General features: G+C 48.7%; 2 protein-coding genes across 3 annotated transcripts in view; both read left to right on the top strand.

Annotated features, from left to right (window-relative positions):
* UBR4 (ubiquitin protein ligase E3 component n-recognin 4) overlaps positions 1-27094 on the top strand; it is a 336932-nt gene that overhangs the window by 191044 nt on the left and 118794 nt on the right. The window lies entirely within an intron of this gene.
* On the top strand, positions 201-25509 carry EMC1 (ER membrane protein complex subunit 1). Of its 2 annotated transcripts, none has more exons than XM_037498546.2 (23): positions 201-325; positions 3038-3162; positions 4137-4202; positions 4443-4536; positions 5611-5739; positions 6512-6638; positions 7520-7669; positions 7966-8133; positions 8567-8638; positions 8995-9054; positions 9628-9750; positions 10446-10542; positions 10858-10977; positions 12494-12693; positions 12845-12994; positions 13901-14062; positions 14369-14488; positions 16156-16293; positions 18956-19129; positions 19664-19874; positions 21221-21305; positions 22085-22214; positions 22401-25509. In XM_037498546.2, the coding sequence occupies exons 1-23, from the start codon at positions 231-233 to the stop codon at positions 22578-22580; spliced, it is 2976 nt and encodes a 991-aa protein (XP_037354443.1). In that variant the 5' UTR covers positions 201-230; the 3' UTR covers positions 22581-25509. The 2 variants fall into 2 exon arrangements, with proteins under 2 accessions (XP_037354443.1, XP_037354442.1); XM_037498545.2 differs by having other exon boundaries at positions 10855-10977.

The following is a 27094-nucleotide window of genomic DNA, read 5'->3' as shown; positions in this document are numbered from 1 at the left end:
GCCTGACCCGATCTGCGCTGGGACCCGCCTCTCCCCGCCCGGCCGCCGCAGGCGCGCTTCGTCGCGTCTTCAGGACGACTCTCTGCGCGTCCGGGTCCTCCGAGCTCTCAGCGCCTCCCCGGGGGCTTCGCGGGCGCTCCCAACTCTATGGTTCCGCGGGGGCGCGGGGGGGGGGGTGTCTACGGCCCGGTGCATGCTGGGCCGTCGGCGGGCTGGCCCGAGGTCCCATCATGGCGGCGGCGGCTTCTTGCCGGCTCTGGCTCTGGGTAGTCCTGCTTCTCCCTGCAGCCGCGGTCTACGAAGACCAAGTGGGCAAGTTTGATTGGTGCGTACGTGTGGGAGTGTATTCGGGGAATGTGTGACCATTTCCCCAACACCTGTCTTCTGTCTGGAGAGAGGGATGTTACCATTCCTCAGGTCTGACTGCATAAGGTGCAGCGCCCAGGGCAAAATGAGATGTGGGAGCCGTTTTCAAAAATTAGGAGTTTTTTTTACTTGGCGACAGCAGAGCGTTAAACAAGCATTGGGGGCGCTTCTAAGCCGGACTCTGTGTGACTGTATAGGTCGCAAGCCGGGGAAGCCGGCCCTGCCTTTCAGACTTGCTTGGGGTTCTGGTCAGAGGTCTCTGTACCCTCTTCCCCTGTCAGGCCCCGTTTATGTGACTCTCCGGTTTCTGACCGACTGGATATCAGAAATCACCAGTGAACTTTCATTCCTCCTCAAAGTGGCATTTCTCGGGCACATGAAAGGGACTTTGGTCTTACAAGTCTTAAATTGAGTCTTCCCCTTCCTCTGAACGAACAGGGAGGATCCTTGGCCCAGAACAGGCCCCACCCAAGACTCACTTTTGCCAGTAGGTGCCATTCATGCGCCTACTCACCCACCCCTTCCTTAAGGTCATGGAGTTGACTTGCTTTTGTTTGAATCTCAGTTTTGCCACATAAGCGTTGTGTGATTTGGGGACAATAACTGAACTTGTTATGTGCCTCAGTTTTTTTTTTTTTTTAAATCTGTAAAATGACCTGCAGTAGTTGTAAGGGTGAATGAGGTAATTTTTTTTAATTACTTAGCACAAGGCCTACTCTTTGAGTGCAGTCAGTAAATGTTGCTCCTTGTTATTACTATTCAGGGAACACTCTGTAAGAGCCTGGCTTAGATATCTCCTCTGTGAAGTCTGTTTTGTATCACATAAATTGTTACATGTTTGTTGTGGGCCAACAATTCCAGGTGCTATGGATGCAGAGATGGAAAGGAGCTCAGTCTAGCAGGGCAGGTATGTAAGTGTGGGATATATAATATCTATACATTACACTTGTGTATCATATATGGTGTGATTCCAGTTTAGCAGAGTACTATATATATGCAATTTGAAAATTGAAAACTCAGCAAAAGGGAACACACCAAACTGTAAAAAGTTCATGGTGGTTGCATTCTGGCATTAATTTTTTTTTTATACCTTTAGTTATGTATAGCGTTTTCTATAATTAGCAAGCATTTCTTTTATAATCCAGCTAAAAGTATTTTTTTTTTTATGCTTACAAGAACTGGGGTGTACGCCAGAGGTGAGGGGGTGAGGGGGAGGGTGGTGGTGAGAGGATTCACCAGAGACAGAGTGGGGAGCAGAACAGGCAGATCTACTGAAATAGACTGCTGAGGGGAGCAGTGGGCGAGACAGGAGAGTTCTGCTGCACCATGTGTTAGCTTTCTAGAGGGGGATCGAACTCGTGCTGCAGTGACTGCAGATTGCTGAGACTTAACCCCTTGCGCCACCAGGGAGGCCCTTATGACAGTATTTTAGATGAATGCATGGGATTTAGAATCAGAAGGTGTTTATTCTGTGTTCAAGTTCTGACAGTAAATAGTTGACCTCAGTGGACTTGGCTTTCTTACCTGCACAATGAGAGTCATAATATTTATCCTGTATACTTCACAGGGTGTTCAGTGGATGCAGTGGGAATAAAGTATGGGAAACTGTCAAATAAGCCTACCTCTAATTCCAACTTAGCTTTTTCTTTAAAAAATATTACATCTAGGGCCTCCCTGGTGGCGCAGCGGTTGAGCGCTGGGTTGCGAAGCTGCCCGCAGCCTCTGCAGCGCTGGTTCGATCCCCGGCTGCTCCCCGGCCACCGGAGGAGGGTCCCACATGGTGCGCAGACCTCTCCTGCCGCCCGCTGCTCCCCTCAGCAGTGTACTTCGGTCCTTCTGCCTGCTCTGCTCCCCAGTCTGGCTCTGGTGATTTCTCTCACCCTCCCGCGCCTCTGACTGTACCCAGTGCTTATATAAATAAATAAATAAATCTTTAAAAAAAAATTACATCTAACAACTTCATGACAAGACAAAATCAGTGCAGACGTCACTTGTGTTTAACATACTAGTGATTGCAGTATCTCATTAACAGCAGTGTGCCAGCACCTTGTATGTACTTGGTAGTGTGCCATGTTCTAGTCCCTTTACGCTTAGGTAAGAGTGTTGAGGTAATGGGATCTAGTCCAAGGAAAGTATTGCATCCAGAGTCAGATGGATCCTGAACTTGGGCTATAAAAGACTGTGAAGAACAAAGACCTGACCCAGTTTATGGCATTTTGTTGAAAAAATTGGCACAGTTTTTCCCCAGACATCAATGAAAATAGAAGGGCAAGTTGGAGTGTATGTTCATCAACAAGAGGGTTTGTGTAATGTGAGGGTCTAGCCCACTGTCAGTGAGTGAGGAGAGGATTGTAATGCTTGGTTCTCTGGGATTTAGGCCAGGTGCTCTTGCGGGTGTTGCTTATCGTGAGGTAATTATGTGCTTGCTTTAGAAGGAAGGCTTGTAGTTCTCATCTTTTGTGCTGTATTCTCCCTTCTTGTTCCCTTTGCTTCTGACAACTTGGCAGACAAATATTGCTTTTGGTCAGATCTCTTCATTGACAAATGTTTGTCATACATGCTAAGGAAGAAAGGTGTGACGGTGATATCCTCACGTAGTTGTCTTTTTTCCAAAGCATTTCATGCAGTGATGTTTTGGCCCTTTACATTTTCCCCGTACTCTTTTCCTCAGGAGACAGCAGTATGTTGGGAAGCTCAAATTTGCCTCCTTGGAATTTTCACCTGGATCCAAGAAGTTGGTGGTAGCCACTGAGAAGAATGTGATTGCAGCATTAAATTCTCGGACTGGGGAGATCTGTGAGTGGTGGTGTGGGCTGGTCAGTGTGGGATGGAAGCTGACCGTGGTGAATCCAGAGTGGCCTGGGGTTTGTGGAGTCTTCCTGGCTCATTCCCAAGTTAGGCCCAGGTTGGCCAGAGGATGCATCTCTTACTGGATGCTGACACATTTTCTTTTTTTTTCTGGTTTTGTCTTTGAATATTTAATATATTCCTATAACTGAGGTTTCCAGTTTATATTCCCTCAGCTTGAGCACGGAGTATTGTTAAATAAAGTGTTGTTGCAAACACACGTTTTCTTCTGTTTTGCACTAAAAGTTTGGATATCCCCCTAATGTGACTTATACCGCTTTTTTAAAAAGGTTTATTTTCATTTATTTATACATACAAGAGCTAGGGTGTAGGCCAGAGGGGTGAGAGAGAGAGAGAGAGAGAGAGAGAGAGAGAGAGAGAGAATTCACCAGAGTTGGGGGCAGAACAGGCAGACTGACTGAAATACACTGCTGAGGGAAGCAGTGGGTGAGACAAGAGAGGTCTGCTGCGCCATGTGGGTCACTTCTCTGGCAGGGATTGAACTCGTGCTGCAGTGGCTGATGAGAGCTTGATAGTGCTGAGACTTTAACCCCTGCACCACCAGGGAGGCCTGACTTATACTACTTTTATGAATGTTTTTAGGCCCTAAAGTCATGGAAATGTGATTTGCGGCCTCTGTTTTTCTTGTGAATTGTATGGTTATTGTTCGTTTCGCCATTGCTCATTTATGTTTGTGGGGTGATAGTAGGAATAGGAAGTGCAGAGATCTCAGGTTGGGACAGTAGTGGCTCTTCTCAACCACTCGTCCCATCATTACCTGGTAGGAATGATCATTGTCAGTTAGCTGTGATCCTCCCTTACAAACGGGACCCCCCCATGAAGGCCTTGTCAGTTCTCTCCCGCCCATCTCCTTGGACGGCTTTCTGCCATTGGTAGTAATGTCTGACTCTCTTGTCTCTCAGTGTGGCGCCATGTTGACAAGGGCACGGCAGAAGGAAATGTGGACGCCATGCTGCTCCAGGGGCAAGGTAAGTCCAGCCCTGCATTGTCTTTATTACGGTGTCAGCTCCCTCCCCCGTTCTTTGGTTCTTCCTTTGTACAGGCTTTGCAGTGAAAAGTGGGGAGGGGGTGTGTGTTCCCAATAGGGTAGGACAGGGATGCAAGTAACTTCTATTTGCACCCATGTGTCAGAGGTGAAGCCATTGCTTACCCTAGGAGGCTGGAGAACACCAGGTGAGGTGACCTCACCATGGTCTTTTCTCTCCCAGATGCAGTCACAGTGTCCAATGGAGGTCGGATTATGCGTTCCTGGGAGACTAACATCGGGGGCCTGAACTGGGAGATTACCTTGGACAGTGGCAGGTAAAAGGGCAGGAGCTGTCTTTCATCTTGGCTTGGTTAATGACTGGGCCTTTGGACTTTCCCCCTCAGGGACCACTTAAGAGCCAAAAAGCATTTATCACCCAGTTTACGATGATCCTTAAGGTTCTGGAACACATGCCTACTCAGCCAGCAGTTTTTGAACTCCTCTTAGATGCGAGCTCTGTGCTCACTGCAGTACTTTCTGCTGTACTTGCACACTTGTCTGGATCGTACCAAGACTCGGGGGCTTTGTGGCATCCTAGATAGAAGGATGCAACTATGATGTTTAGAGAACAGCTTGAGCTCTGCTTACACCTGTGCTGAGTTGTTTTAATTATAGGTCATTTACCTTGATATTCATTCTGTAAACACTTGGCGAGGCCCCAGGTAGTGGAAACAGTGACACCATCTCTGTCGTTGAGGAACTTGTCAGCTGGGGGGCATGTAATCCAGTAATGACAGGATGTCTGAGGGTGTCATGAGGGTGCCATGGTGGAGGGTTGACCTGGTTGCTGTGAGGTCCCAGGGGAAGAAGGGAACAACCCTTAGGAGCTTGGTCGGGGAGAAGGAATGGGGAGAAGTTCGGGGCTTCAGGGACGCAGTACAGCGAGGGGTGGAAAGTGTAGGATCCAGTCGGCTAGTGAAATAGAACTAGGATTAGGATCCAGATGCCTTTTTTTTAATAAAAAAAAAAGATTTATTTATGCATATAAGAACTGGGGTAAAGGCCAGAGGTGCGGGGGAGGGGGTCGGAGGTGAAGAGGATTCACTAGAGAGAGAGTGGGGAACAGAACAGGCGAATTAACTGAAATACACTGCTCAGGGGAGCAGCGGGCAAGCCCGGAGAGGTCTGCTGTGCCATGAGGGCAGCTCCCCGGCTGGGGATTGAGCTCGTGCTGCTCTGGCTGCCAATAGCCTAATAGGGTGCTTCTCAACCTCTGGCGCCACCAGGGAGGCCCAGGATCCAGATGCCTTTGACCCCCAAGCCTGTTTTTCGTAACTAAGCTCCAGTGATGGTGTCCCCGTCATCTCCTCTAGCCTGAGGCTCTGGGCTCACACCGTGCCTGTGCTCAGTTTCCAGGCCCTGGGGCTGGTCGGCCTGCAGGAGTCCGTGAGGTATGTTGCGGTCCTGAAGAAGACCACTCTTGCCCTCCATCACCTCTCCAGTGGTCATGTCAAGTGGGTGGAGCATCTCCCAGAAAGGTGAGGCTGCCTGCCTGTCAGGTGCATTCCTCATCTTGCTCTCTCCCAGCCCTTTCTCCTTGAGGATCCCAGAGTTGGCTTTGGGCCAGGCTCACTTTGGCATCTTGTGCACTGCCTGGGGCTCCCTAGATTGAGGCCTGAACTCAGAGGTTGTGCTGCGTCTTGCATTTCCTTTGCTGTGAAAGAAAACTCAAAGCAGTCAAGCAAGGGGAGTGGCTCATGGTCACAGGACAGCAGGCATTTTGACTTGTAATCCAAGGCCGACTGAACCTTTCATTCCTGTTAAGAATTAGAACAACTCAAGAAGCTCCCTGAGTAGGAGCTTTCTGAGGTTTGAGATGGTTTCCAGAGGCCCCAGTGGTGGAAAGCATTGGGGCAGGGAAGGAACAGGAGGGAGGGTAGGAGGGAGGGGAGCATCTGCTCCAGTCCCTGGGGGGCTGAGGGCAGAGCAGGCCCAGAGGGGATTGCTGGGAACAGCAGTGTGCCTGGCTGACCACTAGGGGGAAGCCTTACTCAGCTGATTGGTGCCCTAGAAGAACTTCTGGACTGATCTTTACAAGTGACATCTCAATTCGAAATCTTGGCAACTGATGGAAATACCCATTTTTTTTTTTTTTTAAAGTTAAAAAATTGAGCCACTCACAACTTACTTTTTTGGGGACTGATAATTTGTGACATCTGGCTGAGGGCCCGGCAGCCCGGTTTGGGGGTCCCCTGAGGCTGGTCCCATCCTGAGGCTAATGTGTTGTTCCTGTGTTTCCCCTTTTCTCAGTGACAGCATTCATTACCAGATGGTGTATTCCTATGGCTCTGGGGTGGTGTGGGCCCTCGGAGTTGTTCCCTTCAGCCACGTGAATATTGTCAAGTTTAACGTGGAAGATGGAGAGATTGTTCAGCAGGTATGGTTGGGTCCCTGGCTGGAGGAGCCTGGTAAATTGGGGAGGGGACTAGGTGGAGCCCTTCTTTGCAATGGGGACCACAGAACTTGGCTGGGCAGCTGGAAATTGCATTTTTGGTCCCTGATCCTCATCAAGTTCGGGTTCTTCTCATCAAACATTTATTTAAAGCCTTTACATTTGCACGTGGTACTCTTTTGGGGTGGTTAAAAAAGCTGCATAGAGGGCCTCCCCAGTGGCACAGCGGTTGAGCACTGGGTTGCGAAGCTGCCCGCGGCCTCTGTGGCGCCGGTTCGATCCCCAGCTGCTCCCCGGCCACCGGAGGAGGGTCCCACATGGCGCGCAGACCTCTCCTGCCGCCTGCTGCTCTCCTCAGCAGTGTACTTCGGTCCTTCTGCCTGCTCTGCTCCCCACTCTGGCTCTGGTGAATTCTCTCACCCTCCCGCACTTCTGACTGTACCCAGTGCATGTATAAACAAAAAACAAACAAACAAATAAATAAATAAAACATGCCTCTATAAAAAAAAAAAAAAAAAATTAAAAAAAAAAAAAAAAAAAAAAAAAGCTGCATAGACTCTTCATTGTCCACAAGTATTTTACAAGATTCTACTGTAAAGTAACAAAACCACGTCTGACAAATACAGCAGAGAGATACTTATCTGAAGTGTCAGGTATTAAAAGTGATCTGGCATATTTTCCCAGTGACCAGAAAGAAACCCATGTTTTCTCCAGCTTTGAGCACTCTAAGCTGGCTGGGGAGGTGGGACGGGATAGGACGGGAAGAACATCTTTGGGATCAGCCATGAGGAAACTTTGTGCTTAGTAACTGAAAAGGGAAACGTGAATATTCTGACGGGCCTCCTGTTTCGATGCCTCTCCCGTAGGTCAGGGTTTCGACTCCTTGGCTGCAGAGTCTCACCGGAGCCTGCGGTGTGGTGGATGAGGCTGTCCTGGTGTGCCCTGACCCAAGCTCATGGTCCCTTCAAACCTTGGCCCTAGAGACAGAGTGGGAATTGAGGCAGATCCCACTGCAGGTGAGAAACAGGTGCTGCTTCCCTGGGCCCGGGTTGCGGCCTTTGAGCTTGGTCTTGCTCCCAGTGTCACTGCTTTGTTCCTGGGCAGCTGCTGGCAGGAGGTCAGGCCTCTGGCTGAGCTGGCATAAGGAGAAATGGGCCACTCTTCTCTTCAGAGATCCTGATTGGGAACTTCTGGAGCCACATGCCACGGCCTGCTTACTCCCCCCAGCAAAGTGGGGCAGAGGACGCCAGCCTGGGATGGACCAGTGGTTTGTTGGTTTCTGGTCCTAATCGCCCTCCTCCTCACCTCCCAGTATCTTGACTTAGAATTTGCAAATGGATTCCAACCCCGGGTCCTGCCCACACAGCCCAACCCAGTGGATCCTTCGCGGGCCCAGTTCTTCCTGCAGTTGTCCCCAAGCCACTATGCTCTGCTGCACTACCACGATGGGGTCGTGAGTCTGCTCAAAAACTTCCCACAGGTAACTGCAGGACTGTTTGCTGGGACTGCAAGCCCTGCCTTGCTCATGACAGAAGACATCTTCCCCTAAGTGGTTTGAGGGGGTAACCGTAGAGCAGGAATGGACCATTTTTCTTTTGAGCATTACAGAGGCTATTTAACATAACGCTCTTCCCCTGAGACCACAGAACAGTGGGAATGTTGCTGAGATCTTCCCTCTGGGTGCGATGAGCAGCGTGGGATTTAGGGCTGACCAGTGCCCGTGTTGGAGGGAGGCGGGAGTCCTGTTTGCAGCTGTGGGTGCCCCCTCTGCTCGCACATGACCTGGCCAGAAAGCTCCAAGCCTGGGAGTACTTCATGTCCATGGACAAGGAGAGCCCCCCTGTGGAGGTGATTCTAGGGCTGCTGGCGAGTACAGGCTGCACTGAAGAACTAACGCCTTGCTTTCCCGCCAGACTGCCCTCGTGAGCTTTGCCACCACCGGGGAGAAGACAGTGGCTGCAGTCATGACCTGTCGGAATGAAGCCGTGAGTATCAGAGTAACACCAGCTCTTGGAATTTTCCTTCCTGGTCTCTGCCAGAAGCCCTGAGAAGCCAAAGTCTGGGCTTAGGTGCCTCGTCAGTTTGAATCGGGACAGGAGGTTGTTGAGAGGGAAGTTCTCGCTTCATATAAAGAACTTAGCGAACACCCCCGGGGCCCTAATATGATCACCTCCCTTGCTTTAGGACAGTGAAGGGTTGCATGGGCTTTGTGGGTAGGAATGAGAAGTGAGATTTGCCTTCCCCCAAATGCTGGGAAGACCTGGAAGTGAAAGCTTCATTTTGGTGACTTTGAAGTGACTCTTCGGCTCAATTTTCTCCTACTGTCCTCTTTCCCTACCAGAGACCTAGCAGTTCTGAAGATGGGTCGGTGGGGAGCTTTGCAGAGAAGTCTAGTCCACAGGTAGGTGTGGCAGGGGCAGCATGTCAGACCTGGAGGCCCCTCAGTGAAGTTGGGGGAGCAGCTCAGGCTAAGAACAGGTCTCCTGGACGTGTTCTAAGTACAGTACATTACACCTCCCTTCTCTTGCTCCTTTTTAGTTGGGAGATTAGGAAGTAGAATCCCTGGGGTCTGTTCTTGAACCACTTTCTCCTCTGGATCTTAATTTCCCCATTTCTCTTGGGATCCCAGCTGGGGCTGTTGAGAGGGAGTGTATACACTGCCCTGTGGGTCCTGGCTCCAAGGCACACGTTTCTTGTGCTTCCCTTCTGAGCTTTCCTGAAGGATCTGTTTGCCCTGCTCCTGTCCTGGCCTCTCGGACAGTCTCTGCTACTGTTTCTTTCTGGAACAAGTGCAACGCCTGTAATTTTATTTACTCAGATACCTTTTTCCTGCCTTAGTGATTAGCTTTCTTTCCTCCTCATTGCCCTGTGAGCATATTTCCTCTCTGGCCTGGGTCTTTCTCTAGGGTATTTGCCCCCAGTTCTTTGCTTCCTTTGGGGGATCCTTCTAGTTGACCCCATGCTATTTCTCTAGGACTCACTGACTTGCTTCAACCAGACCTACACCATTAACCTCTACTTAGTGGAGACAGGCCGGCGGCTGCTTGACACCACCATCACCTTCACCCTGGAGCAGAACGGCACTCGGCCTGAGCGGGTGAGTGGAGATTTTGTCTGCATGTTCTGTCCTATGGACTTTCAGCATGGGGCTCTCCTTCCTCAGGGCCAGGACACAGCCATGGGTCCCTGATTAGGCCCTCCTGAGCCACTGACTTGTCATAAATCCCCATGAATAGCCATCACGGCAGAGGCCATATATGCTTAGTTGTCACTGTGACTGGCTCTGTGCTAAGCTTTTTTACTTAAGCATTAATTGAGTCAACCCTTGAGACAATCTTGTCTCTCGTTTTACAAATGAGGAAAGTGTGGATGTTCAGGACCCTCTCCAGATTTGCAGTCCTAGCATTTGGTTGCTAACTCCACAGCCTGCACTCTTCTGCCTCTGCACACTTTGTGTGCTCCTAGCCACTCTGAGCTGTGGCTTCTTCATCTCACAAGTGAAAAATCTAACCCTGGCCTTGCTCTGCTGGGTGTGGTTGGTGCTTAATGAGTGCTGTGGAGCCCAAAAAGTGCTCAGGTTCCCTGGCAGAGGGGTCTGAGCGGGGTCTGGCAGCCCTTACATGTGCTAGCTTCTTGGAGTCCAGGTCGTGGCTTATTATCTGGATGCACGTCTGAGCAACAGTGAAGCCATCACCCTGGCTGCTGTAGGTTCCTAATGCTTTGAGTCCCCAGACTGCTGCTGAGTGGTGCTTGGGTTTGTGTTGACCGTCTGGTCTCACTCTTTGCCTGCAGCTGTTCATCCAGGTGTTCCTGAAGAAGGATGACTCTGCTGGCTACCGAGCCCTGGTGCAGACAGAGGACCACCTGTTGCTTTTCCTGCAGCAGCTAGGTGAGCTGAGCTCGTTGAGCCCTTTGATGGGTTAGGCCTACCGAGGCGTTCCAGTCAGACTGCATTACGGGGCTGTGGATGGGCTCCTGGGAAAAGTTCAAGTGGAGTGAAATACCCTGATTATTTTTTCACCTGCTTTTAATAAATTTTCAGCATTCTAGGGTGGGTTATAGAACTTTGCTCACTTGACCTGTTGAGTCCAGTCTTTTGCTCTGCTGCTTTTTTTTATACACACTGACCCCTGTGCCCTCCAGAAGCTTCCTTCTCGGTGATGGGGGAGGCAGACTGAGCTTTTATACCTGGTTCCTGCAGCAGGAAAGGTGGTGCTGTGGAGTCGGGAAGAATCCTTGGCGGAGGTGGTGTGTCTAGAGATGGTGGATCTCCCCCTCACCGGGGCGCAGGCCGAGCTTGAAGGAGAATTCGGCAAGAAGGCAGGTATGAACCAAAGCGGGTAGGACTGCAGAACTGCAGGGGGGCTGTGCATGATGGGCTGTTAGTTGGACCACAGGAGTTGCTGTCTCGGCCTCCTGCCTCCCCAGGGGAATGCTATTTTGCCAATTGCCAGTGCGTTTGTGTAAATCATCCGTTGGAAGCTGTGACCTGAAAATCCCTCTAGGGAAAGAGCCTGAGAAAAGATGGTTTTGACTTGGTAATAACTGCATTGCCTGATACCTGCATATTTGTCAGACACTGCACTTACTGTCCCCACACCACTCATGGCTTTCCAGAGAAATCTGCCTGGATTGCTCTTGGTCGCGTGCCCTTGGGAGCGGACCACAGCCCCACCCTCCAGGAGGAACCTCATTCACTGCCCTGGTTCAATCTTGCCTCCTACCTCACCCCCTTCAAGCCATTTATCCAGCTAGCTAGTGAATATTTATTCACAGTCTGCTCTGGGCCAGGTATTCTGCTAGGCATTGCAGATTTTTTTAAGCCAAGGATTAATTTGATTTTACTATTTATTTCCGCTGCCTGGATCCAGCGATTCAAGGTAAAATTTGCTTCCTGCTGTCTTGTTGCCTGCTGCCTGCCCACATGGCTAGCTTTTGTTTTATTGTTTTTCCTGATTTGCATCAGTGAGGCACTTGGCTCTGTGTGTGTGTGTGTGTGTGTGTGTGTGTGTGTACACTTGAGTGATGTCTGTGACTTGTCCTTTTTGGTGCTTGCTTGCTTCTTTGAACTGAGGCTGATGGAAGGAAAATAGGATAAGCAGAGGCACTACTCTTCAGCGAGCACTTCTGTCTGCCCTGCACCACGCCACATTCTGTATGTCCATCATGGGGTCTGGTCTTTGCAACAGACCAACAGGTTCCATGTGTTTTTCACACCATTCCCAAGATTACTCAGCCAGTAATTAGTGGAGCTGAGATTTTAACCCAGGTCTGCCCGACTCCAGAGACCATGCTCTGCAATGTGCTGCTTTGGTTCAGTGACCATATCCACCCTGTGGAGGAGACTTGAGGGTGGCGGCCACCTCAATGGAGTCAGGGTAGAGTGACTGATGGCCCTGGGAGCTGGTTGCAGGTTGACGTGTCGAGGTTCCACATAGGTGGAGCAGGAATGAAGCGTGGGATGTGGAGCACCTGTTCATGATACACATGCATCTGTGCCCTGCACCCTCCCTTTTGCTTTGTCATGGCACCAGAGCCTTCCTCTGGTCATTCTGGATGTGGGGCTGCATCTTGCATGGCTACCCCTGACCTCTTGGTCTCCTCTGCCAAGATTCCAGCCAGGTAGAAGACTAAGAGCCAGGTAAGTGGGTTGTAGAACTTCTTGCATGGACCTGAGTGTGACGCAAGCTCCTTGGGCTTGTAGCCTGAAGTGTGGACAGCTTGAACCTCCGTGGATGAGGGAGAGATCCTGCATTAGGAAAAGCAAGCACCCCCTTGCTGGCAGCTCCTAGGCTGATGGGGAGTGAGCCTCAGTCATATTTCCTTCTCCTTGACTCCAGATGGCTTGCTGGGGATGTTCCTGAAACGCCTCTCTTCCCAGCTCATCCTGCTGCAGGCATGGACTTCCCACCTCTGGAAAATGTTTTACGATGCACGGAAGCCCCGAAGTCAGATTAAGAATGAGATCAATATTGACACCCTGGCCAGAGATGAATTTAATCTCCAGAAGATGATGGTGATGGTCACAGCCTCTGGCAAGGTGAGAGGGGCTCAAGCCCCAGGTCCCAAACCTCCTAAAGTTCCAGAAGTGGGAAACAGAAAACCTTTGTTAGTGTTCTAATTTCCAAGGGTAGAATCGGGTCTTTGCCTTGTCTTTTTGATAGTGAGCCAGTTGTTTGTCTGTCTTGCAGCTTTTTGGCATTGAGAGCAGCTCGGGCACTATCCTGTGGAAGCAGTACCTCCCCAATGTTAGGCCAGACTCCTCCTTTAAGCTGATGGTCCAGAGAACTACAGCCCATTTTCCCCACCCCCCACAGTGCACCCTCCTGGTGAAGGACAAGGTGAGGCCATCTCTGCACCTCTGATTTGAAGCAAAGATCTTCCTTTACCTTTGGGATTCTGTGAGCATTAAAGAGGGCGCGCTCAGGGCCCAGAGCTCTGTGTGATCTGCTTTTTTCCCTTGTGGAGGAGCCCTCCAGGACTGATGTGGGATTGACTGTAAAATGGGTATGGTGTGGCCAGATCCATAGGAAGCCATTTCTCTCAAATGCAGGCGGCTCTGAGCTGCTGATGGCTGTCACTCCGTGTGCTGGAAAGCAGGACACAAAATTTCAGTCCCTACCTCCCAAATATTATGGTGGACTTTTGTGGCTTCATTCTAGTGTTGGTAGACAGGGGGGCTTGAGAAGAATGGAATGGAAGCCCCTGGGGTGGCTAATTGGTATTTGACCTTTTAGTATTCGTCATGTGTCTAGTTCTTGGTTGACTTTGGAGCGCAGATACTTTGCCATTTTTCCTTTTACCATTGACCTTGTGGACCACTTACCTTTTAGCCAAGACTTTTTTTTTAAAGATTTATTTATTTATTTATTTGTACTAGCACTGGGTACAGTCAGAAGTGTGGGAGGGTGAGAGAATTCACCAGAGCCAGAGCGGGGAACAGAACAGGTAGACTGATGAAATACACTGCTGAGGGGAGCAGCGGGCAAAGCAGGAGAGGTCTGTGTTCCATGTGGGACCCTCGCTGGCAGCTGGGGATTGAACCGGTGCTGCAGAGGCTGCGGGCAGCTTCGCAGCCCAGCGCTTAACTGCTGTGCCACCAGGGGAGGCCCTCAACCAAGATTTTTAAGAGGGCAAAGACAAGGGATTCCACACAGTGGGGTTCAAGTTCCAGCTTGCCAAATGTACCCTTAGGATTTGCTTTCTGTTCATGTTGGTGGAGTCAACAGCTTGCCTGCTTATTTCAGGAGACGGGAATGAGTTCTCTCTATGTCTTCAATCCCATCTTTGGGAAGTGGAGTCAGGTGGCTCCCCCAGTGCTGAAGCACCCCATCTTGCAGTCTTTGCTTCTCCCCATCATGGATCAAGACTATGCCAAGGTGCTGCTGTTGATAGATGATGAGTACAAGGTAGGGCATCTTGGGTGGCTGGAGCACACGGTAGAGTCGGCTGAGATGGGTGGTCAGCCAGGACCATCCACAGTCAGTGCATGTTGGGGCGTGAAGGGCGTCTCTAAGGGACTCGATTTCACAAGCTTCTGGGCTTGTGAAAACACAGGTTTTTAACTAAGGTAAAGCCTTAAATGAGCTCAGTAGACTTGACTTGCTTAAAGATTTGCTGTTTCATTAAGTCTCTCTCTGATGGGAAACAGAAGCTCTGCAGAGATTCTCAACCTTTTCCTATAACTCTTTTCTTGGGCTCTGGGGGTTTCCAAGGTCACAGCTTTCCCAGCCACTCGGAACGTCCTGAGACAGCTCCATGAGCTTGCCCCTTCCATCTTCTTCTACTTGGTGGACGCGGACCTGGGTCGGCTATCTGGATATCGACTTCGCAAGGTAGGGAAGAGGCACCCTGGCAGGGCATGGCCCTTTGGAGGAGAGACGTGGTGTTTCCTGGTGGTGTGGCCAGGAGGGCAGTTACAGTGTTGGTTCTCTTGGAGATGTGGGTCAGCACAATCCTGATGTCTGATTCACGCTTGTCGTTTCTTTATCTTTTTTGACATGGGGCAGGCACGGTACTAGGTGCTGAGGAAAGAGGAGGAGATGAAGTCTCTGCCCCCATGGAGCTTTCTTTCCAATTTCCTTGCCATAGCAGAGGAAGGGACATCTTTATCTCTTGGGCGGGTCAGTGGTGGGAATGGGGGTTGGGCAACAAGTGCACGCTATACAAAGGCGAGCTCCTGACGCTGTCTTGATAGAATGTATGCTCTGAATATGTTTTGGGAAACAGGATAATTTGCTCTGATTCTGACATCCTTCAGTCCACCTTTTCCAGACAGTATGTACACTGGCTCGCAAGTCCATCTGTGATGTTCACAGGGCCTTGTTAGCAGAGCTGTACGGAGGAATCATTTGTGGTGTGGATACACCAGGTGGCCCTCCCTTCCTGCCCTCTAAGAAGTAGTACAGTGTAGACTGTACTACACTGTACAGTAGTACAGTGTAGATTGCCCCCCCCAACCGCCCCCCCCCCCGCCAGGTATGAAGCCTGGTTGTTTGCAGCAGCACGTGTGTGTGTGTGTGTGTGTGTGTGTGTGTGTGTGTGTGTGTTTAGGGTCTGCATCTCACTGAAACTGAGTTGGCCTGTATTAATACGCGGTTTGCTTTTTTCACATAACATTTCTGACAATATTTTGTTAATAAATTCTTTTAATTAAAGCATACTGTCGATAAAAATGCAAGACGAAATTACAGCTTAGTGCCCATAAAAGGCTGACACCGTGTGCCCATCAGATCTGGAAGCAGATCTGATCCCTGCCCTCTGGGGGCGCCCTGGTGCCCCTTTCGAGTTACTGCCCATCCCAGTAACTCCATGGAATTCCCTTGTGTGGATATGTAATAATGTAACTGACCAGAAAGGTCTGCTTTTTGACTTTCTGTGACTAAAGAACATGTGTAGTGTCTTGAGGTTCTCCCCAGGTTAGTAATTCGCTGCTGGTCCATATACAGGGGTCTTCGATTTTATTTATTTATTTGCTTTTAAAGATTTATGTATGTATATATAAGAACTGGGGTACAGGTCAGAGGTGCGGGAGGTGAGAGGATTCACCAGAGACAGAATGGGGAACAGAACAGGTGGATCGACTGAAATACACTGCTGAGGGGAGCAGTGGGTGAGACAGGAGAGGTCTGCTGTGCCATGTGGGTCAGCTCCCTGGCCGGGGATCGAACTGAAGCCGCAATGGCTGTTGACAGCTCCATAGTGCTGAGACTTCACCTGTTGTGCCACCAGGGAGGCCCATGGGATCTTAGATTTTAATGATGGTATTTAATAATGAATATTCCTCTTTTTTCTGACTGGCTTTAATATCTTAATCTAATGGAAAGTTCCAACACTTTTTCACGAACTAGATGCTTACCACTCTTTTTTTAGGAGCTCTGATCTCTGTTCCCTCTGGCGCGAAGGCCCCAATAATGGGCTGCAGGACATGTCTAGCTAGCACTGTCTCGGGGCTGAGTGTTCTGTCCTGATCGCCAGTGCTGGCTCTTTTGCCCCTGCCTAGGATCTCACCACTGAATTGAGCTGGGAGCTGACCATTCCCCCGGAAGTACAGCGCATCGTCAAGGTGAAGGGGAAGCGCAGCAGTGAGCATGTTCATTCCCAGGGCCGTGTTATGGGGGACCGCAGCGTGCTGTACAAGGTATGCACACAGTCTCATGGAACGCAGAGAAGCAAGGATTTGAAGGCAGCCTCCAGGATCTGGTAGATACACGACCTGGAGCGATTACATGACATAGTCGCGCTCTGCCCAGTGCCTGCCATGGGGCCACTAGCTAGCAGACCTAGGTGCTCACTGTTGTTATTACTAGTGCCATACTGAGAACTTTCTGGGCTTAGACCTTAGCTGCCTCATCAGGTGAGAGGATTCACCAGAGACAGAGTAGGGTACAGAACAGGCAGACCGACTGAAATACACTGCTGAGGGGAGCAGCAGGCAAGACAGGAGAGGTCTGTTGCGCTATATGGGTTGCTCCCTGGCTGGCCGGGGATTCGAACTCATACTGCAGTGGCTGCTAATAGCTTCGTAGTGCGGTGCTTTACCCCTTGCACCACCAGGGAGGCCCCTCCACGGGAGTTTTTTTTTTGATAGCTTCCTGCCATGTGGCTGCAGGCAGCTTTACTTTTCAGAATGACCAATGTATCACTCATTCTCAAGTGTGTTTTTACTCGAACTAGCAAAAAATATATCCACTGCAATTTTACCTTTACAAAGTAAAATTTGCTAGCATGCTTGTATTTCCCCATGTTGGAATGAATAGTAGTTAGGAACAGGGCCTTTTGGATTCATACTTGTTATATGGGCTTTAGGTTTACCTTTTTTTTTTAAAATAAGCTTTTTTTCTTGGCTTAATTTTAGATTTACAGAAAATCTGCAAAGATAGTACCTGGAATCCCTATGCGCCCCTCCCCGCCCGACACATCTGTCCAAACTAACACACCAACATTGGCACAATACTGTTAACTAAACTCTGGACTTTATTTGGGTTTCACCACTTTTTGCACTAATGTCCTTTTTTGTCCCATGGGCCAGCATCCCACACAGCATTTAGTCATCAGGTCCCTTTGTTTTCTGCTGGTCTCTGACAGTTTTCCAGTCTTTCTTTGTTTCATGACCTTGAGAGTTTTGAAGGGTACTAGTTAGGGGCTGTGTGGACTGTCTCCCGGTTTTGCTTTGTCTTATGTTTTTCTCATGGTAAGACTGGCCATGGATTTCTGGAAGGAATACCACAAAAGGAAAGCAACAGTTTTTTTTTTTTTTTGAATGCCAGCTGGTTGCCAGGCATTCTTGTGGACACTGGAGTATATCAGTGAACAGAAGAAATGAAATTTCCCATCCTCTTGAGTTTTCCATTGGGTTTGGGAAAGGCTAATCAAGAAAACAACTAGGTAAATTTCATAGCATATCAAAGAGTGACCAGTTCTATAGAAAAATAAAAAACCTAGAAGAGGGAAAAGGAGTGCTGGAGTGGGAAGGGGATATAATTTAAAACAGGGTGGTGAGGAGGATCTCCTTGAGAAAGTGACACATGAAATTGAAAGAGAGCGGAAGTGACTCCTGATATCTGGGGGAGGATCCTTTCAGAGCATGCCCGGAGTGTTCCTGAGCCATCAAGGAGCATATGTGACCAGAACAGAGTCAGTGGAGAGTCCCGGTTGCTGAGGTCAGAGAGAGAGCAGGGCCAAACTTCAGGCCATCACCTTTATTTTGAGTGAGTCGAAGAGCCGCTGGGAAGATTGGAGCAGAGAATTGACATCACTGCAGTTTAACAGGCTCACTTGGTTTGTGTGTTTAGACTAGACTATTGTGGGCCAGGAGGAGAGCCCGCCTAGCTGTGGGGCTGTGGTGATGAGTCTAGGGGAGAGGATGGCTGCTTCTGGTGGGTTGGTTGGGGTGGTGAGAAGGGATCAGATTCTGGATACATTTGAAGGTGGAAGAGGCCTTAGGCTATGTTGAGGAGTAGGATGTTTGTCTGTGTCAGAGGGAGAAAGAAGTCAAGGACTTAGAGGTTCCAGGTCTAAGACATTGAGGTCTGGGAGGCCTGGGTGGAGCAGGTTTTAGGAGTTCAGCTGGGGCATGTCAGCTTTGAGAGGAGGCATCTGAGACACTGAGACAGCAGTCTGCCAGGAGTTCGGGGGAGGTCTGGCCTGGATGTGTAGACTTGGCCTTGCTGGCACCTGTGCGTGATATGAGAGCCGTGAGAGGGATGGAGATGACCATGAGAGCGAGTGCAGCAAGGAGTACCCAAGGGACTGGGAGATGAGAATGAACCCACAGCAGAGACGGAGAAGGGGTGGCCAGTGAGGCTGAAGGGGAGCCGGGGAACTGGTGTCCTGGACACCAAGTAAAGAGCTTCAAGGAGGGAGTCCCATGGTCCCTATAGCTGAAGTTAGGCCAGGACCGTGACTGAGCGGTCCTCCTGAGGACCCATGGCGAGAAGCACTGTTGCTGGGGCTGGTGCTCAGCTCATGATTGTACCTGGGCTTACTAATTTCTGTGTCTGATGAGCAAATTACTTAACTACTTTAGGTCTTTCCTCATCTGAAGTGTGGGCAGTAGTGTATCTACTTTGCAAGGTGGTTTATGGAATCAAATGACGTGTTATTGGCAGGTTCTTGGCATGGCACTCCACACCCAGCAAACACTAAACAACCGTGGAAGGTCTTGTAACCAGAAAAACCTCATTCCTTGGCCAGGCTGTGAGCTCCTGGTCTGTCCCACCATCCAGGCTCAAAGTGCAGTGGAGCTCATGAGGAGATGACATGCCACCATAGTTCTGAGGTGCTTCTCTCTTTCTCACCAGAGCCTGAACCCCAACCTGCTGGCCGTGGTGACAGAGAGCACAGATGTGCACCACGAACGCACCTTCATTGGCATCTTCCTGGTAGACGGTGTCACCGGGCGCATCATCCACTCCTCCGTGCAGAGGAAAGCCAAGGGCCCTGTCCACATCGTGCACTCGGAGAACTGGGTGGTGGTAAGAGTGGCAGAGAGACCCGAGTCACCACCAGGGACATGACACAGCTTCAGAGTGTGTGGCCAATCTCCCTGCAGTTAAATTCCTCTCTTGCCCCCTGTTCCAGCAACTGGTTGCTGCTTTGCATTTTCAGAGGCTCCAGAGCCCCTGGGGCTGGGGCAGGCTCAGGCTCAGCTGACTTGGTTTAATCCTGGCTCTCCCATTTCCTTGCTTTGCAGTCTAGAATTTATTATTTAATAAAAATAGTTGCTTCCCCTCCAAAAAAAAGTTAGCTCATCTAGTTTAGAAAGATACTAAGCACATAGTAAGCACTCAGACATTAGCTATTATTATTCTGACTTCGAAGATTCCTCTGTCTTCTGGTCAACTTTGTATAGCCTAGATAAAACTGCCCTGAGAGTTAGAAAATGCGGTAACAGAGGAAAATTGGGGTGAGGGTGGTGTCATCCCTACTGGAATATGTAGCTGATAAGAAAGGTGCCTTGCTATGGAATCCTCCAGCATCTAAGCCCGGGCTGCCCCTTCTCTCTGCAGTACCAGTACTGGAACACCAAGGCCCGGCGCAACGAGCTTACGGCGCTGGAGCTCTATGAGGGCACGGAGCAGTACAATGCCACGGCCTTCAGCTCCCTGGACCGCCCCCAGCTGCCGCAGGTCCTCCAGCAGTCGTACGTCTTCCCCTCCTCCATCAGCGCCATGGAAGCCACCATCACCGAGCGGGGCATCACCAGCCGGCACCTGCTCAGTGCGTGTCCAGGGGTGGCAAGTTCCTTTGTTCCTTTAGGCAGCCACTACAGGATAGGGCTGGGGGTGCATTGCCACAGTGCCGTCTGACCACTGTCGGGAAGGTTGGTGAGGAGAGCTTTGCTTCAGCAGAGAAAGCTCCTTGCAGAAGCTTTGCCACCCTAAAAGGTGACATGCCTAGTCCTGTCTCAGTCCGCATTTCTGGTGACCTGCATCACTTCTCTGCTCTGAGTTTTGGCCTTATTCAGAAACCTAACCCCTGATTTCTTTCCAGCCAGTAGCCTGTGCTGATCTGCAAAACTAGCGAGGTTTCCGGTAGCATCCTCATGTGGTCTGTATTCAGTGGTGTGTAACATGCTGCTCAGTCCAGCTGATCATATCAGAGATGTTGGGGCTCTCCACCCTGACAGGCACCTCATAGGACTTCCATTCTGAAACATGAGAAACAGGCCCTCTCAGCAATTTCCAAGTTTAGTCCCCACTGGTCCTGAATTTCATGTTGCATGGCAGGGACAGGTGTTCTGGGAGGGCAGGGAGTGGGGTGACAGGATACAGGTAGCCTCCTGTGCTCATCTCTATCATTGTTACCCATTTCTTGATTCTAGAACTTTATTAAAACGTGGGAACCTTCATTCAGACCTATGCATGTTACGGGGTTATTGGTTTTGGCCATTTATTTTTTAAAGATTTTATTTATGCATATAAGAACTGGGGTACAGGCCAGAGGTGTGGAGGATTCACCAGAGACAGAGTGGGGAGCAGAGTAGGCAGATTGACTGAAAACACTGCTGAGGGGAGCAGCAGGTGAGTCAGGAGAGGTTTGCTGCGCCATGTAGGTAGCTCCCTGGCCGGGGATCGAACTCGTGCTGCAGTGGCTGCGGACAGCTTCATAGGTTGCATCTTAACCCCTTGTGCCATCAGGGATGCTGCTTTTGGCCATTTAATTTTTTTAATAAAGATTTATTTATTTATACAAGCACTGGGTACAGTCAGAAGCATGGGAGGGTGAGAGAATTCACCAGAGCAGAGAGCAGAACAGGCAGACTGACGAAGTACACTGCTGAGGGGAGCAGCAGGTGGCAGGAGAGGTCTGCTCACCATGTGGGACCCTCGCCCGGTGGCCGGGGATTGAATCGGCGCTGCAGAGGCTGCGGGCAGCTTCGCAACCCAGCATTCAACCGCTGCGCCACTGGGGAGACCCTGCTTTTGGCCATTTAATGGCCCCTCATTATCCTGATTTGGGGCATTAATTATTTTACATTTCTGGGATAGTGACTTTTTGAAAATAGCCCTACCTGGGATTGGATCATTGTGAATAGTCACTTCTGTTGACTTCTTTCTTTGCAGTTGGGTTACCTTCCGGAGCAATTCTTTCCCTTCCCAAAGCCTTGCTGGATCCCCGCCGTCCTGAAATCCCAACAGAACAAAGCAGGTGAGGCCCTTGTTGACAGTGCTGAAGGCTCTAACCTTAAGGAACTCAACCTATTGATTAAGTTGGGTTCTCAGCCTGCAGTACTGACCTGCTGTACTGGCGGTGAGTAAAGACCGAGTGGAGGTAAGAAGCAGCAGTTTATGGAAATCTAGGGAGAACTTTCAGGATAGAGGGAACAGCTGGTGCACATGTTCAGAGGTGTCTGGCGAGTTGGTGGGAGGGCAGGATGCCCGAGAAGATGGAGGGCACCCTAGGAAACCCGAGGGCTGGTCATATGGGGAAGCCGGTTACTCATCCCTGTCAGTGTTGATGTTTATATTTCCCACTATCACCTCTGCATATTTTCTCAACTCCATTCTGAATTCCCTCTCTATGGGGTATGAGGAACTGCGAGCAGGGCGAGGAGACTGCAGCTCTGTCTCTGCCTGTGAGGAAGGGAGGGTGTGGTGAGAGAGGGGACGTGAAAGCTGGTCTGTGTGTGCTAAGAGGATCTTCAGAGGATGAGGCGTAGGAACTGACCTAGTGGCTCAGTTGTTTAAGTTTTTAGCTTTAGAACAAGGTAGGACCCGAGCTCTGCCTTAACTCCAAGCAGCTTGCTTCTGTGCAGCCCTTCCTAATGTGCAGACTCTAAATGTTTTACTACTCAGTGCAAGTAGACCTTGCGGGAGTTGTGAGGCGAGATAGCCACTAGTGACCTGAAAATCTCCCATGACTCAGAGGGCAGCCAGGAGATGCCCTTACAGCCCTTTTGAATGCTGCTCCCGGCTGATGTTTTGCAGAGAGGAGAACCTCATCCCATATTCCCCAGATGTGCAGATACACGCAGAGCGATTCATCAACTATAACCAGACAGTTTCTCGAATGCGAGGTATCTACACGGCTCCCTCGGGCCTGGAGTCCACATGTTTGGTGAGTAGAGCCCGGAGCCCAGCCTGTACCACCTTCCCCACAGACACCCCCCTGGGTGTCACCTGCTTTTTGTTTCACCCTTGGGAGAGCAGCTGAGGGTTCTGTTTCCTTTCTTAACCCGGCTTGCGGTTGTGGCAGATCACTAGTTGCCTCTCTCACGTACTTCTTGTTCCCTCTGCCTTCCAGGTTGTGGCCTACGGCTTGGACATTTACCAGACACGAGTTTACCCATCCAAACAGTTTGATGTGCTGAAGGACGACTATGACTATGTGCTGATCAGCAGTGTCCTCTTTGGCCTAGTTTTTGCTACCATGATCACCAAGAGGCTGGCGCAGGTGAAGCTCCTGAACCGTGCATGGCGGTAAAGACCCAGCACCCCTGCCAGGGAGCAGAGCCCAGGGGAGCGAGGGCCATAGCTGCTGCGTCGAGACAGGTCAATGCTGAAGTACTGGTGCTGAGTCGTGGGGAAGAAGATGGGCTTTCGTGGAGGCACCTCACAGGAGCCGCCTAATGCCCAGTCACCCACGGGTGGAGGCGGTGTTCACCGTCCTGGCTGAGACCCTCATAGCATCTTGCTGGCCTTTGCCCTAAAGTTCCAGGGCCGCTGCCCTTTTCCCTTGTTGGCAATCCACAAGCATTGCCCTTTGTTTAAATTTTTTTTTTTTTGTGAGACCTCCAACAGACTTCTCTCTCGTGAGACCTATTTAAATGGATTTTTCTTTGTCCTCTTTGTTCCCCAGTTTTATCTAGAAACTCTAATGACCATTTCCCTGTCTCTTGCTTCAAAGTTGGGAGGAAGCTCTTACCAACAACTCCTTAGGTCCGTTTGCTCTTTTACTGGGGAGAAAGAAGACCCAATCTTAGCTGAGGTTTGAGGACTGAAGCCGCCTCCCGTAGCTTCTCTCCACTAGCTTAGGGGTGAAGAATCTACATGCTGTCAAACCTTATTTTAGCTGAGCCTCTAGTTACATTATCTCAGGGGGAGGAAGGGCCACTTCAGGTTATCAGAAGCCAGGGCACAACAGCCTCTTGGTTGGTTACGGCCTGTGCTTTTCACCTGACATGCTTCAGAGCTGAGGCCTTCTGAGTACCACTGAGTTGCCTGAACCCCAACTCCATGTCAAGGAGGGGGAGGGAATCTGCCCCATGCACGGCATCTCCTCGCCACCAACAGGCTGCCCTGTCTTTCAGCCTAAGTTGGCTTTGTTTAAGAATCTCATTATTTATTTTTGGTTTTAGATAGAAACTGGCCTATGTTTCAAATCAGTTTTAAATCTGATTGCAACTTAGGAGAGAAAAAGTAGGGGCAGAAGCTGGTGGATGCGGTTGTGGTGTTGTGGATCTGCTGGGCCATTGGCTCTGCTTTAAATTAAAGAGGTCCTCCAGGTGTTCCCTCATTCATAGATTCGGGGATGATGGAGCTTTTTCTTCCCTGTGGAGATTGAAATGTACAGAGCGTAGACCATCTCTAGCCCTGTGGGGACACGCAAGTGTCTGAATAAAGCTAGTGATGAATGATGTGAATTTAAGTCCTTTTTTGTGGCTTAGGAAGATCACTTTGAGGCTGCTTTGCATCAAGAGGGGACAAGAAACTGCAGAAATGGAGTGAGGGTATCCAATTTAAGTCTACAAGCATTGCGTTATTTACAAAGAATTTTTTTAAATCTTTGTTTTTCTATGCTGATGGTAGATGATGGCAGAGAAGAAAAATGAAAATAATTTTTGTAATGAAATTGTGCAATTGACTTTAATGAATAAGCATACATCTAAGTAGCTCCAGAAATAACTGGCCTCTATTCGTCCTGACTCGGCATATTTTGTTTAATGTGACCTGGGAGAAGGGAGTAAGTATGAGTTAAAACAATTCTGCCCTAGTTTTGAGAAAACCTGGATGGAATTTTGACTGCTCTACATATAAATACATGCTGGCTGTAGCATGGCCCTGTTCTGCCCGTACAGCCCAATAAATGTTCAGGTCTCTGGTTTTCATTTCTAGAATTGCAAACAAGCCAGTGGGAGGGGAGATATCTCCCCTTTTATAGCATTTCCTGTCTTTTGGTTTCAGTCATGACCACTTTACTGAAAGTTACCTCAAAGCAGGTGCTAATGGCATGGGCAGGCCCAAGTTTTCAACCTTTCTTAAGTCTTGAGGAAGCACTTGCTTCTGTGTTGCTTTTTCCTCTGACTCTTGAACCTGTTTCCTTTTGATTCTCTGACCGGTTTGTACGTTGGCCTCCCTCTATGTGTGTGCATCTCCTGAGAGGCATCTGTTCCCCTATTTCATTAAGTTAATTAATATGGAGGCTTCCCTGCAACCCTTCACTAAGTAAGATTTTTCTGTCATTTAATTATTTTAGTCAACATACAATATCTTTTGGTGGAAAATTTTACAGCTAAGTGGCAGTTGGTGATTTTCAGTCCTGTTGGGAATGATGTAAAATGATATGTAACTTTCTTTTTCAAGTTTTCCTTAACCTTTGACTCTGGACAGGAATCAACTTGGGGAATTCCTGTTCCCCAATGCATGAATTATAATTGCAGCTATAATAGAAGATTCAAGTTCAGTAAGGATCTTTCTATATTTTTTTTTAGAGAATTTTTTTTGGGGGTAAGACAGTTACCCTCTTTTTAAAATATAACTACTGATTAATGCTTTAGAAGTATAAGAAACCAGTTTTTTGAAGAGGTTAATATCTGTTCCCTTCCCCTCATCTCCAGCAAAGAAAGGCGAGTAGGCTAATATGTGGATAATGTGATTTTACTGTTATAAATTGGGATGACTAATAAACAGCCCTGCAATTTAATACCGAAACAAGTTACAGAATGAAACATTTCTGAAACGCAAATAAATTTGTTAGCTTTCCTCAAGTGTTTATTTTTGCTTAGAATCCACAATTCTAAATTGCATGTTAACTCACTGCCTTTCTCTGGAGTAGAATTCTGAGCTTTGATTGCCCTTTGGTCTGCATTGGAGTAGGTGTAAAGCTCTCGCATTACTTTTTTTTTCATTGAATAAACTGGACTTACAACACTGTGTAAATTTAGGTGTATTGTGTTACTTTGATATATTTGCATATCCTTGAGTGCTACTGTAGTGCCATCACTAGCACACAGCAGCACAGCCTGTACTGCTTATTTACTGCTGTAGCAGGTTTTGTTATGTCTCTTTACTACTGTAACATGTTTGTTGCCATAAATAACATTTTCAGCCCTCTACCCAAACCCCAGCCCCCTGGAATCATCATTTTATTTTACTGGTTTTTTACAGGTTTGATTTTTTTTTAGCTTCACATGTAAATGATGTCATATAGCACTTTTTTTGAGTTATCTCAATGAACATAATGTGCTCCACGTTCATCCATGTTGCCACCAATAGCAGGATATCCTCTGTGGCTGAACAATGTGCCATTGTATGTGTATATCCTTTTAATCCACTCATTCATGGGTGGACATTTGGGTTGTTTCCATATCTTGGCTATTGTGATCAGTGCTGTGATAAACATGGGAGCACAGAGATGTCACCAAAAACCAGTTTTCATTTGCGTTGGGTATGTATGTGCCCAGAAGTGGGATTGCTGGATTGTGTGGTAGATCAATTTTTAATTTATTGAGGAACCTCCATATTGTTTTCCATAGTGGTTGGACCAATTTACATTCCCAGCGACAGGTCTTCACCAACTGCTTGTTCTTCATCAGTGCTGTGGTCTTCTTGCTCATAGGCTCTCTCCCCAGCTACACTGGTTGCTGAACTGTGGCTTCCTGCTTATCTAGCACTACAGAATAGCTGTGCTCCAGGAAGTTTAAGGTAGGTTAGTATCTCACCTTGTTACAAAAAGCACTTACACAAATGCAAATGATACATAATAAAATAAAATGAACATGAATGAAGTGGAGAGCAGGAACAAGAGAATAACAAAAAGGGGATGGTTGAGACCATCTGTGGTGGTTACCCCACTTACAATCCATTTTTAAGCTACTCTAAAATCAGTCCCTAATTAAGCCAGAAATTGGTTTGGGGATAGTATTTCATCAGAGCCTGTTCTTGAATGGATTTTACAACTTGGTGCTATGTGTCTTCTAGAGATGTTAACAACTTGATCATACTATTTAATTTTTTTTTTAAAAAGATTTATTTATTTATTTATACAAGCACTGGGTATAGTCAGAAGCGCAGGAGGGTGAGAGAATTCACCAGAGCCAGAGTGGGGAACAGAATAGGCAGACTGACGGAGTACACTGCTGAGGGGAGCAGCGGGCAGCAGGAGAGGTCTGCGCACCATGTGGGACCCTCACCTGGTGGCCGGGGATTGAACCGGCACTGCAGAGGCTGAGGGCAGCTTCGCAACCCAGCGCTCAACCGCTGCGCCACTGGGGAGGCCCTAATTCTTGTTTTTTTAAACTGATGTATCTTACTGTGTATTCGCAAAGATGATCTAAATCTTTTTTGGATCAAAACGATAGAAAAAAATACTCAACTTCTAAAAGTATATCTAGGAGACTTTAATGCAAGGCTGAATGTGTTTGCATTATTTCCATAAGGGCACAGGTTACAAGGTCTTTCGGCTATAAAATTTGAGATTGATAATTTCATTGCACTGTCCTAATTGTAAGGGTTTACAGAATCATCCCAAGACTTTATTTCTGGTTTCTGCTCATTTAAAATTTGTTTTTTTAAGCCATGAGTCTGTCTGTCTCTAATTAGCCTTTACTTGAAAATTTTTTGCCCTTCTCAAAATCTGACTTCTCCCAAATCTTAAACCATTCCATCATGCCTTCCCTGTTGATTCTGGCTAGCCAGGACCTCTGAGTTTCCTGACTGCTAACCACATAGTTTCCTGAATGATGTGTCCTTTTATTATTTCAGTTACTCTGTCTCTCA

Source organism: Talpa occidentalis, unplaced genomic scaffold, assembly GCF_014898055.3.
Source record: "Talpa occidentalis isolate TD23 unplaced genomic scaffold, MPIMG_talOcc4v2.1 talOcc4.9, whole genome shotgun sequence".
In the NCBI taxonomy this organism is placed as follows: Eukaryota; Metazoa; Chordata; class Mammalia; order Eulipotyphla; family Talpidae; genus Talpa; species Talpa occidentalis.
The sequence above is the reverse complement of the archived record's forward strand: the minus strand, read 5'-3'. Positions and strand labels throughout refer to the sequence as shown.